The sequence below is a fragment of the Archocentrus centrarchus genome, chromosome 20, assembly GCF_007364275.1.
Source record: "Archocentrus centrarchus isolate MPI-CPG fArcCen1 chromosome 20, fArcCen1, whole genome shotgun sequence".
Taxonomy (NCBI): Eukaryota; Metazoa; Chordata; class Actinopteri; order Cichliformes; family Cichlidae; genus Archocentrus; species Archocentrus centrarchus.
The window spans coordinates 10002882-10016665 of record NC_044365.1 but is presented as its reverse complement, the minus strand read 5'-3'; the positions used below and the strand labels follow the sequence as shown (position 1 = coordinate 10016665).

General features: G+C 45.1%; 1 protein-coding gene across 1 annotated transcript in view; it reads right to left on the bottom strand.

Annotated features, from left to right (window-relative positions):
• Window positions 1-3858: 3858 nt before the first annotated feature.
• Window positions 3859-13784, bottom strand: part of sspo (SCO-spondin) — a 124867-nt gene continuing 114941 nt past the window's right edge. The window contains exon 117 of the mRNA XM_030757048.1: window positions 3859-4099. Within this exon, the coding sequence (XP_030612908.1) occupies window positions 4077-4099 (23 nt within the window). The 3' untranslated portion in view covers window positions 3859-4076. The remainder of the gene's footprint in view (window positions 4100-13784) is intronic.

Below are 13784 nucleotides of genomic sequence, written 5' to 3'. Positions count from 1 at the left end.
ACTTTTAATATCTCAGCGAGTCTGCGTTTCCAATCTCCTCAGCCGGACGCACGATGCTCACGGCGCTCCCGGCATGGGCACTACACCGCCAGGCTCAGCGGCAGTAATCCGGGAGCCAAAGTTTTCCCAAGTTGACCACAGAGAAAGTGGCTTCTCTTTCCAGGAGAAAGTGAGGATGAGGAGCGTTCTGGAAGGAAGGCGCACGGTAGGCACTGCGGATCTGAGCCGTTTTCGCCCTCCAGTTTCCAGGTTGAGAGGCGCGAGTATCTGTTTCTGTCCCCCAGATGAGAGGGCCGCCTCTCAGGTGATATTTCTCCTGCTCTCACACTCGTTGGAGCACAGCAGACCACTCATCCTGCTCTATAACTCGCTCCCGTGAAGCAGACCGGGCGAGCTTTCCGACGAACCTCTTTGGAGCCATAGCTGGGGCACTGGGCTGCGCGTCTTTATTTCTTTCTCATCCCACCTCCTCTGTCGGCACCTGAAGCTCAGTGTGTTTGACTGGGGAGGAAAAGAACACAGGATTGGTTAAATGAAAAAAGCAGAGAACAAGAACAGCAGCCTGAAAGCGTGTTAGATCAGTGTTTTTAGGAGGTGTTCACTGTATCACTCTCCTCCTTCTCGCTGTGCGCTCTGCCAGATGACTTCAGCTCTGCTGGCTTCTAGCTGCGTCTCTTTTTAACCCTTTACTCATCAGGAGCGAAATAGCTCACCATTGATGGATGGAGAAGGAGACGCGCTCCATATTCTTCTCACCCCAGAAGTAAACTGCTTATCACACCTACAAGAGCTTTCCAAATAGTGGCTTTTGGTTGCTTCAAACCTGGTCCAAATATCATTAATGAGCTTTAAAAATGATTTTATTGATTTAAAAAGATACTTTGTCACATTTGAAGGAAACTGGTTTAAGAAAAAGGGATCCTCGAGATAATTAACGTCAGGGTTTAAGTATGTGCGGCGCAGCTGATGGTGGATGAAATACATCACACACCTGTTCTGAAAGGCTGCTGTTGTTAACAGGTGTTCGGCTTTGTGCTGCGTTACCTGTCCTCTTCAGCTGTGGGAGGGATTCGGTTTACATCCACGCCCTTCTGGCCGCTCCTACTGCACTGCTTTCCTCTGTGGAACAAAATACTACATCCATAGCTCACAAATCAAAATTCACCTGCGGCGAAGTGAAACATCTCTCTCTCTCTCTCTCTCTCTCTCTCTCTCTCGCAGCTGCTCCTGAATCAGTGACGTTGCTGTGGATGTTGAATAACCCGTTTAAACGCGTTGCTGATGCTTCTTTATTGTGCTTCAGGGAAGGTCGGACGGGGATTCACCACTCAGCCTGCTCAGCTACGTCACAAGGCGTCGGGGTTCCCCCTTCCGTCAAGCTGGGGATGATGCCTTCACAAAGTGTCGGGTATTTTAGTTTTTGTGGATATAAAATTACCAAATTTTGTCTGAAATTAAACCCCGTTCTGTTATGGCACAATACTATAATCTAATTACATGTAATACAAACTGATTTTGATAAGTGCCTTTTCTTTTGGCTTTAATTAATTTTACTTCTCGGAAAGTATGGCCATGCTTACAATTACTATTATTATTATTATGGTGTAAATATTGCTATTCTGAGCGAGAGACAAAACGTTTGAGCGTTTGTGCTGAGATAAACAAAAACGGGGATAAACTCGTACTTTACGCGCTGTGTAAATTGTTATGTTTTGTTATGTCCCAAAGGTGATTTCGGAAATCAGGAACAGTGAAATCCCGGTAACATCTTATTAAAATGATACAGCATATGTGCTGATTGCAAAGCTAATGGGAGCGTGAGTAGTTTTACCTCTTTATGTGATCCACCGGGACACTAACAAGGTGAAAATAATGTAAAAGCAGCTTTAGCGAGCTGATATCTTAGAAAGAAAGAAAGAAAGAAAGAAAGAAAGAAAGAAAGAAAGAAAGAAAGAAAGAAAACGGTGATCTTGTTTTAATTATTTTTTCCATTCAAAAGCTGTTGCAAATTTTTACTTTTTCTGAATGCCCTTGAAGGCAACAGCAGACAAAGCGTTCTTCCCTGAATCCCTTTAAGACCATTAGAACAAGATTTTAGACCACATCACCTACAACGGGCTTTGACTGAGGAACATTTCCTCGCTTTCAGTAGTGCCAAACAAAGGCCTGGAGTCACTCTGCTGCTCTATGGAAGCATTTATTAAAATTACCTCAATTTTTTTCAGCATCGTTTTTTTACACGTGATAAATGGCAGTCTTGCAGTTGGACGCGGATTGAAAAACTATCTATCAAAATGTGACAGTATGAATTAAAAATGCATCAGTTACTGCTCTTATTACTTCCAGCAGTATTTACTAAAGCAGCTGAAAGCCAGAGGAGCATGCCGGTTACCCTCACAACTCCCTTATTTAGTCAAGAAAAAAGAGAGGAAGGAGGAAGAGGAGGAAGGAAGAAAGGAAGGAAAGAGGAAGCAAGAAGGGGGAGATGAAAGAGGAGGGAGGAAAAGAAAAAGAAAATTTCATTTTATGGATGGGTCTAGTCACAGCCTGTCATATTCTTGTTGTATTGACTGCTGCACACAAAGCTGTACACTATGATCAATATGAAACTAAAGCTGTTTGATGAATTCCTAATGTATTTGTGCCTCACAAAATATTGAATAAATGACTGAAACAAAAGGAAAGAAAAACCTCCAGGCGTCACTTTGGCACATCCATTAAAAGCTACATCTTCTTACGATGGCCGAACATCTCAGCGGTAAATTAAACTGTGAGCAGAAATAGTGTTTTTCAAATTGCCAGTTGTATTAAGGAAAGGTGGAGAAGCTGCAAGAAGCAACCAAAAGAAACATGTGTGTCTATGTGTGTGGGGGGTCATCTTTGCAAAGAATTGGAGAAACATGATTATTATTTTAAGACTGACTCAAAAGTTCAGAGCTTTTTGTTTGGAAGCTAGATCTAAAGTAGGAAGGCTTGTCTTACAGCCAGGAGACCAACTCTTTCTGGACAGCTGAGTGATAAGAATAAGAAAAACTTTATTGATCCCAGAGGGAAATTCATATGTCTGACATAGCCCATCTGCTGTTTGTATGAAAGCTGTAAGGCCTGATGGCTGTGGGTGCAAATGTTTTTCTGTATCTTTCATTAACTGATGCAAACCAATGTGAAATCAAATAGAACACCAGTATGTTTTTTGTGGCAAATATAGGATTTTTTAATGTGTTATATGAGCTTTAAAACTTTGGAAATATCCATCAGGAAGCTTGTGTTTTTTGTACTTACAGCCTTTAGATGTTAATATGATAGAAGAACACTGTAAGTTTGTTGAAGTCTACATTAAAAGTAAAGCTGCTTAAAAACACAGCATGAGCATAATTTGAACGTATGAATGTATGAAAAGAATGTGCATTGTCAGTGATCTCATGAATGAAACACTGGGCCAGTCCTGAAAATAATCATAATTATATATCTTATAAACATTTAAAGGCACTTTTTTTCTTTAGCAGTCCAGGATGTCTGTTAATTACAGTGCACAAGCTAACGTGGTGCTTGCCACAAACCAAGAGAAGTTTTTGATGTATATGCTGGCATAACACTGCTCAGAAAAGGATTCCTAAAAAAGACTCATGTACTGTATGTCCATGTACTGTATAGAAAATATTTATTGACCAGCCCATCAGAACTGCACTGTAAACATGTAAATATATTAGACTAGCCACTGTAAGTTAAATCAGACTTAAAGACAGCTGCTACATATACATACACAAACATACATATGAAACATCTTTTAATGCATTAGAGATCATAGCATAGGTTCTTTAACCTATAAACACAGAGCAGACTGTACAGGCTGAAGAATATTTGAGAAATCTACTATCAGCAGTAGGATTCATTTAGTAGCCATTTGATGACTAAGAACTACAGAGCAGTGTGTTTATCAAGAGGGACTTTTTCCACTCATCGACCCAAAATCCTCCATCTATCACCCAGCTGGCTTTTAGTGAGGTGCTCTTGCATGGTTTTGGACTTGATACTTTCCTCTGAAGTGCATTCACAGACACACGTAACAGACTCACTCAGCGTCTGGACAGATCACCTCCTGTGGAGAAAAGAAACAGTGAACTGGTGTCATATCTTCACTGTTATTCTCTCAAAGAACTTAACACATTCAGCAAAAAGAAAACTGTTCTCTCTACTGGATGACAGATTGAGACCAAGTGTCTGTAAAGCATTTTAGCTTAATTCTGAAATGTGATAAATCTTGGGATAGCTCAGTTTCCATATGCAAACTCTACTAATAAATCCAATGCAGAGGTATAGAAATGATTTTAAGCCATCTTTAGTCTTGTGTTTGAAATGAGAAACGAGAGCATCAGATGAGAAATTTAAAAAACCTGTAGTGTGTGTGTGTGTGTGTGTGTGTGTGTGTGTGTGTGTGTGTGTGTGTGTGTGTGTGTGTGTGTGCGCGCGTGTGCTATCAAAGACCGATCACAGCATCGGCCAGATCCATCAGACATGATGTCCATGGAAGAGTAGAACAGGGAGGGGAATTTGAGCTGGGGGGTGTTCTGTGTCATATGTGGCTCTATGCAATTAACTAACGCAATCAGCCATGTTGATAAATGGATTACAACATAATTGCTTCAGAGGTGGGATCCTTGATTAAATTATTTATGACGGGAAAAGGCGAGCATATGTTTTGCTAAGTGTGTGTAAATCTGTAGAAATGTATGTAAGCGTCAGTGACCATATGCTTGTGGTTCAGCCTTTTGTTAATAAAAAATGAAAAAGAAATTGGGCTGCGAGAGGAAGAGAGAGAGACGATGGCTGAGTAACACTTTGAATTACTGAGCTGCAAAAAATGGGCACAGTCTGCTCATTTCCATAGTTTTGTTCTTGGACATCTTTTTTGGCTGCTCCTTGAAAACAGAAGGTTAGAACAGCACTTTAGGCTCACTCCAGTGGTGTCATGTGCCAATCAACGTCACAGCTGTAGTTTCTGTTTCATTTCAATCTGAGACACAAAGCAGCGTATGCTTCGCTTTTGACCCGAATGAGGGTTTGTGTGGTTAATTTCTCAAACTACATGATGTGCAAACACGTACAGTCACTGTAAAAAGAAAGTACACCCTCTTTCACTTCTAAGGTTTTATGTATCAGGACATCGTAAAAATCTTCTGGTTCTTGGCAGGTCTTAAAATGAGGTAACTACAACTGATTTAGGCTTCTGTGGTGAATCTTTGTACAGCCTATGATGTAACCTACATAAGAGGGCGACGCCATTGCCAGAATTCATACTTGTGCATATGTGCTAATTACCTTGTGGTCGCGTCCTGGTGTTTTATATGTGGTGTCAACCACAATAGTGTAGCGCTTCCTATGTACCCCTTGAACTGAGATACAGCGCCCTGGGTCCGTTCCCTTTAATAACACACAACTAGGGAAATTTTCACTCTCTTGGATCTGACAACTGAACGTAAAATTATTTAGCAAATTGTTGTGTGTTTTTACCTTTAAGTTCTCACGCTGTAAATCCCTCACACTCAAATAAACCTCTTATTAATACCACAAATGAACGAAGGAAATAGTGCCCAAAGTACAGTATTTATTTACAAACGTCAGCGGCACATTAACAGGAAACCCACCCACTTAAACAAACTGAGGGTGAAACTCCATACAACTGCAAATATTTGTGAAACTTCAAACACATTTACCTGTGTGGGCCCACATGAAGTGAAAAACAAAAGAAAACATTAAAGAAAAAAGCCGGCAATACCCTAAAATAACCTGTTGCAGGCCTGATCCTCAGATAATGGCGGATGATCAGAGTTAGTGAGTTCACAGTCTTAGCTAGTGTACGCGATGTGAGCGTGCGGATAGGGTTACTCACTCTCGGCAGTCCATACTCCCTTGTTGCTGCTAGCAGTCCCACAGGCCACGTAGGAGCCTCGTGGTAAAAAAAACTTAACTCCACAAAAGTCCAGTCCTGTACACAGCGGCAAAAACTTAATCCAACTCTGCGTCGGCAAAAAGTAAATCCCAACTCTGCGTCGGCGACAAACACAGTCCAGCTCTTTGTCGAACAAACCAACAGCCCCAGCCTCTTACTGACAGGAAAGGCTACTGTATGTGATGTCCTCAACTGGAAACAGTCTCTCGGCAAAACTGTTAGCTAATCGCTATCAGTATATATTTGACATGACACTTAATGTCCGCCGGAGAGCACAAGCTGCTTCTCGCTTCGCCCTCACGTTTGCTTCCCTCTCTCAATCTCCTCCCCCCTCACGTTCGCTTCGCTCATCAGCCAATCAGAGTTCACATGGTATAACTTTACACCAAACACTTCACAAACATTAACTTAATCCATCACAAAGTAAATACTTGCAGACAGTATGCATAATACAACTTATTTTTATACATTGACACCCACTATGAAAAAGGGAAAAATCTTAACACAATTTATTAGGATCTCAATCAAAATTTCACATTTTCACCAAAACTTTAACACTGGGGGTTTTACCCCGGGGTTACATCCTCCCCCTTCTAAAAGTCTGGCTGTCCCAGCCAGTCAGTTCTCCCTTTCAGGGAGAAAAAATGGTCATCAGGTGACCTTCTCGAGGTTGTCCCCGCTGCAGGTGGGACACCAAACTGTGAAACTGTACAAAGGCACAGGTACCTTAGCAATTTCGTTCTCTCTCTCGCTGGCGATGCATAGTCTCATCCCTCTCTGGACTATGACCAGAGGTTTGTCCATAGGTTCTCCTGGTTCATCATAACTTAGACGAATGACTGGCCTTACAACCCGTTTAGCAACTGGACCACTGTCAGCATCCACTCCATCATTGGGCTCACTAGGCATTGGGACGTCTCCCATATCCAGTCCTGTGTCCACCACAGGGTCCTCTGATGGTGGTATGAAACTATCAGTTCTCCCTCCAGCCACTAAAACTGGGTCAGCAATCCTTTCATCGCTGCCATCGGCACCTTGGACATCACCTTGGACATCACCTCCTTCCAGGTCCACCACCTCCGGCTTACTTCTAGCCCGGCTCAAGGGACATAATAAAGGGGACAGATCAGACCAATCAGTATTCATAGTTCTTCTGAGGGAACAGTGAAGATCCTCCTCCTCGCTCTCTGGATCACTGTGCTCTTTCTCATCAGTTCTTTGCTTTGCATTTTGTTGCTCCCTCCTTTGACTCAACGCATTAGCTGCTCTAGTGCATGGTCTCTGAGGTGTATACTTCTCGTCTCGATTTTCTGGCATCCTAACCCAGAATCCTATGGGTAAAAGATGGTTTCGGTGAAGAGTCTTTACTATCCCTCTCCCCCTTTCAGGCTTTACTCGGTAAACTGGGAGATTTGGAAGTTTCCCCATGACTATATATGGTTGAGGATTCCACTTTTCTCGTAACTTGTGTTTTCCTGGAATCCCGAGGGCTCGAACCAGCACTCTGTCTCCTTCTTGCAGGTCGTGCACTCTGACCCTCATATCATAGCCTCGCTTGTTTTTCTGATGATTCTTTTGCGAAGCTTCAGATGCTAGTTGGTAGGCATGACGTAACTTCTCTCTTAACCTGCCCACATACTGGTGGTAGTCTTTTACCTCTCTGCCATCCTTGGATATGTCGAAACACACATCAATGGGCAGACGGGCCTCTCTGCCAAACATTAAGAAATATGGCGAATAGCCTGTCACTGCGTTACGGGTGCAGTTATAGGCATGCACCATACTAGCTACATGTTGGCTCCAGCTCTGCTTTCGCATTGGGTCAAGAGTCCCAAGCATGGATAAGAGAGTACGATTGAAACGCTCTGGCTGGGGGTCTCCCTGTGGGTGGTAAGGAGTGGTTCGGGATTTCCTTATCCCCAACATGGTCAAGAGTTCTTTTATCAACAGACTCTCAAAATCCCGCCCTTGGTCAGAATGTATGCGGGCTGGCAGGCCATAATGGACAAAGAATTTCTCCAGCAGCACCTTGGCTACTGTTGCGGCCCGTTGGTTAGCTGTGGGAAAAGCTTGGGCGTACCGAGTGAAATGGTCAGTGACCACTAGGATGTTACAGACTCCTCGTGAGTCTGGTTCAACTGACAGAAAATCAATACACACCAGGTCCAGAGGACCACTACTGGTTATCTGATGCAGTGGAGAAGCCTTTTGGGGCAAAGTCTTCTGAACCACACATCTCCCACAGCTTTTGATGTACTGCTCAATATGAGCAGCCATTTTGGGCCAATAAAATCTCTCTCGAACCAGCTCCATGGTCTTCTCAACACCTAAATGTCCAAAATTATCATGCAGAGACCGCAGTACAAGTGGCCGGTGTTTTTCGGGAAGAACCAACTGGAGCATTTCCATACCATTGGGCTTCACAGTCTTCCTGTACAAGAGCCCATTCCGCAGCTGGAGCTTTTCTCCTTCTCGCTGAAGAAGGGCTATCTCTGGGTGGCTGCTCGAAATAGTGCAGGGCCACTTTCTGGCTCTCATTTCCTGTTTCACTTTTCCAATGGCTCCGTCCAAATCCTGGTCCTGTTGTAGGTCTAGATTACTCAGCAATTCCATCGGGGGTTCACCCAGTTGGACTGGATACACATATAGGTCTGGAATGACTGAGGGTGATGCACCAAGTTGAAGAACACATCCACTTGGGATGTCAAAAGGCTCACTGACCCTCACAGTTTTGCAGAGAGCCTTCACTCCAGACGGGGGTATCCACCCCTCATCTTCAGGGTTTGCCTTCCTGGACAACAGATCCGCATCTACATTTTCTCGGCCTGGCCTATACTGTATGCCAAAATCATAAGTAGACAGGGCAGCTAGCCATCTATGCCCTGTGGCACTGAGCTTGGCTGTAGTGAGAACGTAGGTGAGTGGGTTGTTGTCAGTTCTCACGGTGAACTTAACGCCATATAGGTAGTCGTGGAATTTATCCACCACAGCCCATTTTAGCGCCAAGAACTCAAGCTGATGGACTGGATAGTTTCTTTCAGAGTTCCTCAGCTTTCGGCTGGCAAAGGCCACCGGGCGCAAACCCTCCGGGTACGCTTGGTAGAGAACTGCACCTAAGCCCTCAAAACTGGCATCCACATGCAATATGTAAGGCTTGATTGGGTCAGCGAATGCTAGCACTGGAGCATGTGTAAGACAGTGGATTACTTTCTGAAAAGCAGCGGTGCAGGTTGGTGTCCATCGGTCTCCAAAAGGCTGCGACTTCTTAAAATAGGTGGTCCCTTGTGCTACAGCTTGCTTGCCCCGGTTGGTTGGTTGGTAACCTTTTGTCAGATCAGTCAGAGGCTTTACAATAGCTGAGTAGTTGGCGATGAAGCGTCGATAATATCCGCAGAACCCCAGGAAGGATTGTAGGGTTTTGAGATCAGTAGGCTGCTGCCAGTGAGTGACTGCTTGTATTTTCTCCGGGTCGGTAGCTATCCCATCAGCAGACACAATGTGGCCAATGTACTTGACCTGAGGCTGGCAAAATTGGCACTTGTCAATGGATACTTTCAGGCCATATTCCTGCAGGCGGTCAAGCACTTTGAGGAGGCGTTCCTCGTGTTCCTCCAGTGTCCTACCGAACACTATCAGGTCATCGAGATACACCAAGCACTGGAGCAGGTTCATGTCTCCCACGGCCTTTTCCATCAGTCGCTGGAAGGTGGCAGGAGCTCCGGTTATGCCCTGAGGCATACGCTCAAATTGGAAAAATCCAAGTGGGCATAGGAAAGCTGTTTTCTCCTTGTCTTCTTCCGCCATTGCAATCTGATAGTAGCCGTTTCTCAGGTCCAACACAGAAAACCATCGACTCCCAGTCATGGAGTCTAAAGCCTCATCTATTCTAGGGACGGTGTACTGATCTGGGATTGTCCGGGCATTGAGGGTCCGGTAATCAATACACATCCTGATTGTGCCATTCTTTTTTCTCGCCACGACAATGGGAGACGCATATGGACTGCGTGACTCCTTGATTATTCCAGCCGCCAGTAGTTTTTGCAGGTGGCGCCTCACATCATCTATATCTCCTGGTGCAAGACGTCTGGATCTTTCTCTGAACGGTCGTGTGTCGCTAAGGCGGATTGCGTGTTCTACATCTTTTGCCAGCCCTACATCCCATTCCCCCAGAGAAAAAACTCCAGCTTTTTCAGACAATTTTTTTATGAGTCTCTCTTTCCAGGCACTTGGGATTGGAGAATCTCCAAAGTTGAATAATCCTGGATCTATAGCTTCAGAGGGGATCTCATTCCTCTTAAGTGCAGTCACGATTTCGGCTTTATGGACACAGGCTACGACAGTGCCCTTAGGAATTGACTTGGCTTTCAGCGACTCATTCCTAAACAACACTGAAAAATCATTGTTGTTTATATCTGAAGGCAGGAGAACACACGGGGGCACCATAACCCCGGCTGGGAGAGGGGTTTTGACGGGGGCCTCAATTATTAACACATCTTGGTCCCATGACTCCTTTGCAGTCACCTTACAGGATGCAAATACTGCCCCACCAGGGGGGATTTGGAGTGGTCCGGGGCCAGTCCACCTTATTTGTCCAACACCATCATCTATGGGCCCTGGGGAAAATGGTTTTTTGACTTGTGCAGGTGACTCTGCACAGACCCGCCAAGCTTGAGCTGGCCCACAACTCTGAGTTCTGCTGGTGCCATGCTTGGGTCCATGATGAAAACTCCTTGCATTTGTTCCAATAATCACTGGGGCCTGCTCTGGCCCTTTTGGGTCTGGGCACACCAAAGCTAACACAGTCTTGGGATCATGATGAGTCCCATCATCTGGGAACATGACATTCATTGCCACATATCCTTTGTAGGGATAACTAGACTCACTCAGGCCCCAAAGGGCTAGGCTAGAAATAGGATGGATGGGCAAGGGTGACAGGTGTGCTGAGTACCAGCTTTCGAATATTAAGGTGACACTCGAGCCACTATCCATCAGTGCTGTTACTGGTTGACCCTCGATAATCACCTCACTCAGTGACGCTTCTCCCACTAACCCCTCAGGGAGGGTTGTGGCTTCTTCCGTATCTACAGTGCTCCGCTTGACAGAACAATGGGTGTTGGGTGGCTCTGTACCTCGAGTTTTGGGCTCCTGTTTGCTTCCTTTCTGTCTCCTTAGTGAGCGAATTAATTTCTGTATGACAGTTGCAGTGTCTTCAGGGGCTGTACAGTGTGTGGCTATGTGACCATCTCCACCGCAGTGGTAACAGAAGAAATCCTCTCCTTCCACCCGGGATTGTGGTTTTCCTGGATTACTTGAACGTGTGAGACTGGTATTACTGTCCCTACTATCTCTGAAGCCTTTCTTCCACCCAAACTCCTTGGACACCCTAGAGTCTGCGTAGGCCACAGACATTACACTGAATTGATTTTGCAGATCCTCTACCTGTTTTTTCAAGGCCTGAACCTCACCGCTGATGGTCATTTTGTCTCCTTTCTCCCTTTGAGACACTTTAGACTGCTTATTCCCTTGCGTGGGTTTTGGCCCTGCTGTGAACTCAGACATCTGGGACCGCAGCTCATTAATGTGTGACTTTAAGTCTCCAACATCACACTCCATTTGTTTATCTTCTTCTTCCACCCTCACCTGCCTGACTGCAGGTTTAGCTTGGTGGGGGCCAGTTTTCTGTCTCAATAACTGTTGATTTTCCTCTTCTCTGATCTCATGTAACAGAGTCAAGAAAGGAGGGGGGTTGCTTTTTCTCTCTCGTAATCTCAACTGCAGAAGCAGTATGTCAGATTCGGTAGCTCCTCTGAGGAGTTGTTCCACACGAGCACTGTCTCTCTGGTTGGGGGACAGTCCTCCTCTGTGTACCACTTTAGTTAATAATCGCTCCACTCTCCTCAGGAAGTCCGACAGTCGTTCCCCAGGACCTTGCCTCAATGCTCTGAAAGAAAAGTAGAGGTCCTCTGGGGTCTCTGAGATCCCAAAAGCCCTTTCCAGGGTCTCAATGTATTCCTCGGGCATTGCATCAGGGTCATTAGCTCTCACAGCTTGGGCTATGTCTAGGGCAGGACCCCTCAAGCTTTCCACAATTCTCTTTCGTTTTTCACGAACAGAGCAGTCGCATTCTTCTACCATCAATCGGGCCTGCTCTAACCAGGCGTCTAGGTGCTCTTCCCCAGCAGGGGCGGGAGTAATTCCAGAATATATCCTCAGCCGTCGAAAAACACTACTCTCGGAAGTGGGCCTCATGGTTTTGGCTAGCAAGTCTCCTACTGCTCGTATAATGGACTCCGCCGAGTTCCCTCCGGCTAGATCTGAGAGTTCTGGTTCTGGTTCAGTGGTTGTCCTTGGAGTGCTGGCAGGGGTCTCTTCCCCCTCACTGGGGCCATGCAGGGTCCAAAGCTCACCTCCCTCCCCAGCAGGTACATCCAGGGGAATGGTTTTAGTGTTCACTCGTTCACTACACTCACACAATACCATTAACGAGTGTGAATCTGGGTCAAACATCCGCCCCTTAACTTTCACTCTCCCAAGGGCCTTAATAGCTCCGACAGTCTCTTCAATATGCTCTACTGTGGTGTCTATGGGGACCCGTTTAACCACAATGGAATGGTTTAGGTCTACCCCTTCCCCTTTACACCAGTTCTGCAATAGAGACATGGTTTTTCTTACTTAACAAGTTATTACAATAATAGCCGCAAACATGGGGTTGGCGTTTAACAATGGCAAGGCATGAAAACAATAACCATTAACTCACACAGTTACTAAAGGGTTTACATGCAAAGAACATCATGACATAAAACACTTTCAACATTAAAATCCCAGCGGTGCCTCCATTTATGTAGCGCTTCCTATGTACCCCTTGAACTGAGATACAGCGCCCTGGGTCCGTTCCCTTTAATAACACACAACTAGGGAAATTTTCACTCTCTTGGATCTGACAACTGAACGTAAAATTATTTAGCAAATTGTTGTGTGTTTTTACCTTTAAGTTCTCACGCTGTAAATCCCTCACACTCAAATAAACCTCTTATTAATACACAAATGAACGAAGGAAATAGTGCCCAAAGTACAGTATTTATTTACAAACGTCAGCGGCACATTAACAGGAAACCCACCCACTTAAACAAACTGAGGGTGAAACTCCATACAACTGCAAATATTTGTGAAACTTCAAACACATTTACCTGTGTGGGCCCACATGAAGTGAAAAACAAAAGAAAACATTAAAGAAAAAAGCCGGCAATACCCTAAAATAACCTGTTGCAGGCCTGATCCTCAGATAATGGCGGATGATCAGAGTTAGTGAGTTCACAGTCTTAGCTAGTGTACGCGATGTGAGCGTGCGGATAGGGTTACTCACTCTCGGCAGTCCATACTCCCTTGTTGCTGCTAGCAGTCCCACAGGCCACGTAGGAGCCTCGTGGTAAAAAAAACTTAACTCCACAAAAGTCCAGTCCTGTACACAGCGGCAAAAACTTAATCCAACTCTGCGTCGGCAAAAAGTAAATCCCAACTCTGCGTCGGCGACAAACACAGTCCAGCTCTTTGTAGAACAAACCAACAGCCCCAGCCTCTTACTGACAGGAAAGGCTACTGTATGTGATGTCCTCAACTGGAAACAGTCTCTCGGCAAAACTGTTAGCTAATCGCTATCAGTATATATTTGACATGACACTTAATGTCCGCCGGAGAGCACAAGCTGCTTCTCGCTTCGCCCTCACGTTTGCTTCCCTCTCTCAATCTCCTCCCCCCTCACGTTCGCTTCGCTCATCAGCCAATCAGAGTTCACATGGTATAACTTTACACCAAACACTTCACAAACATTAACTTA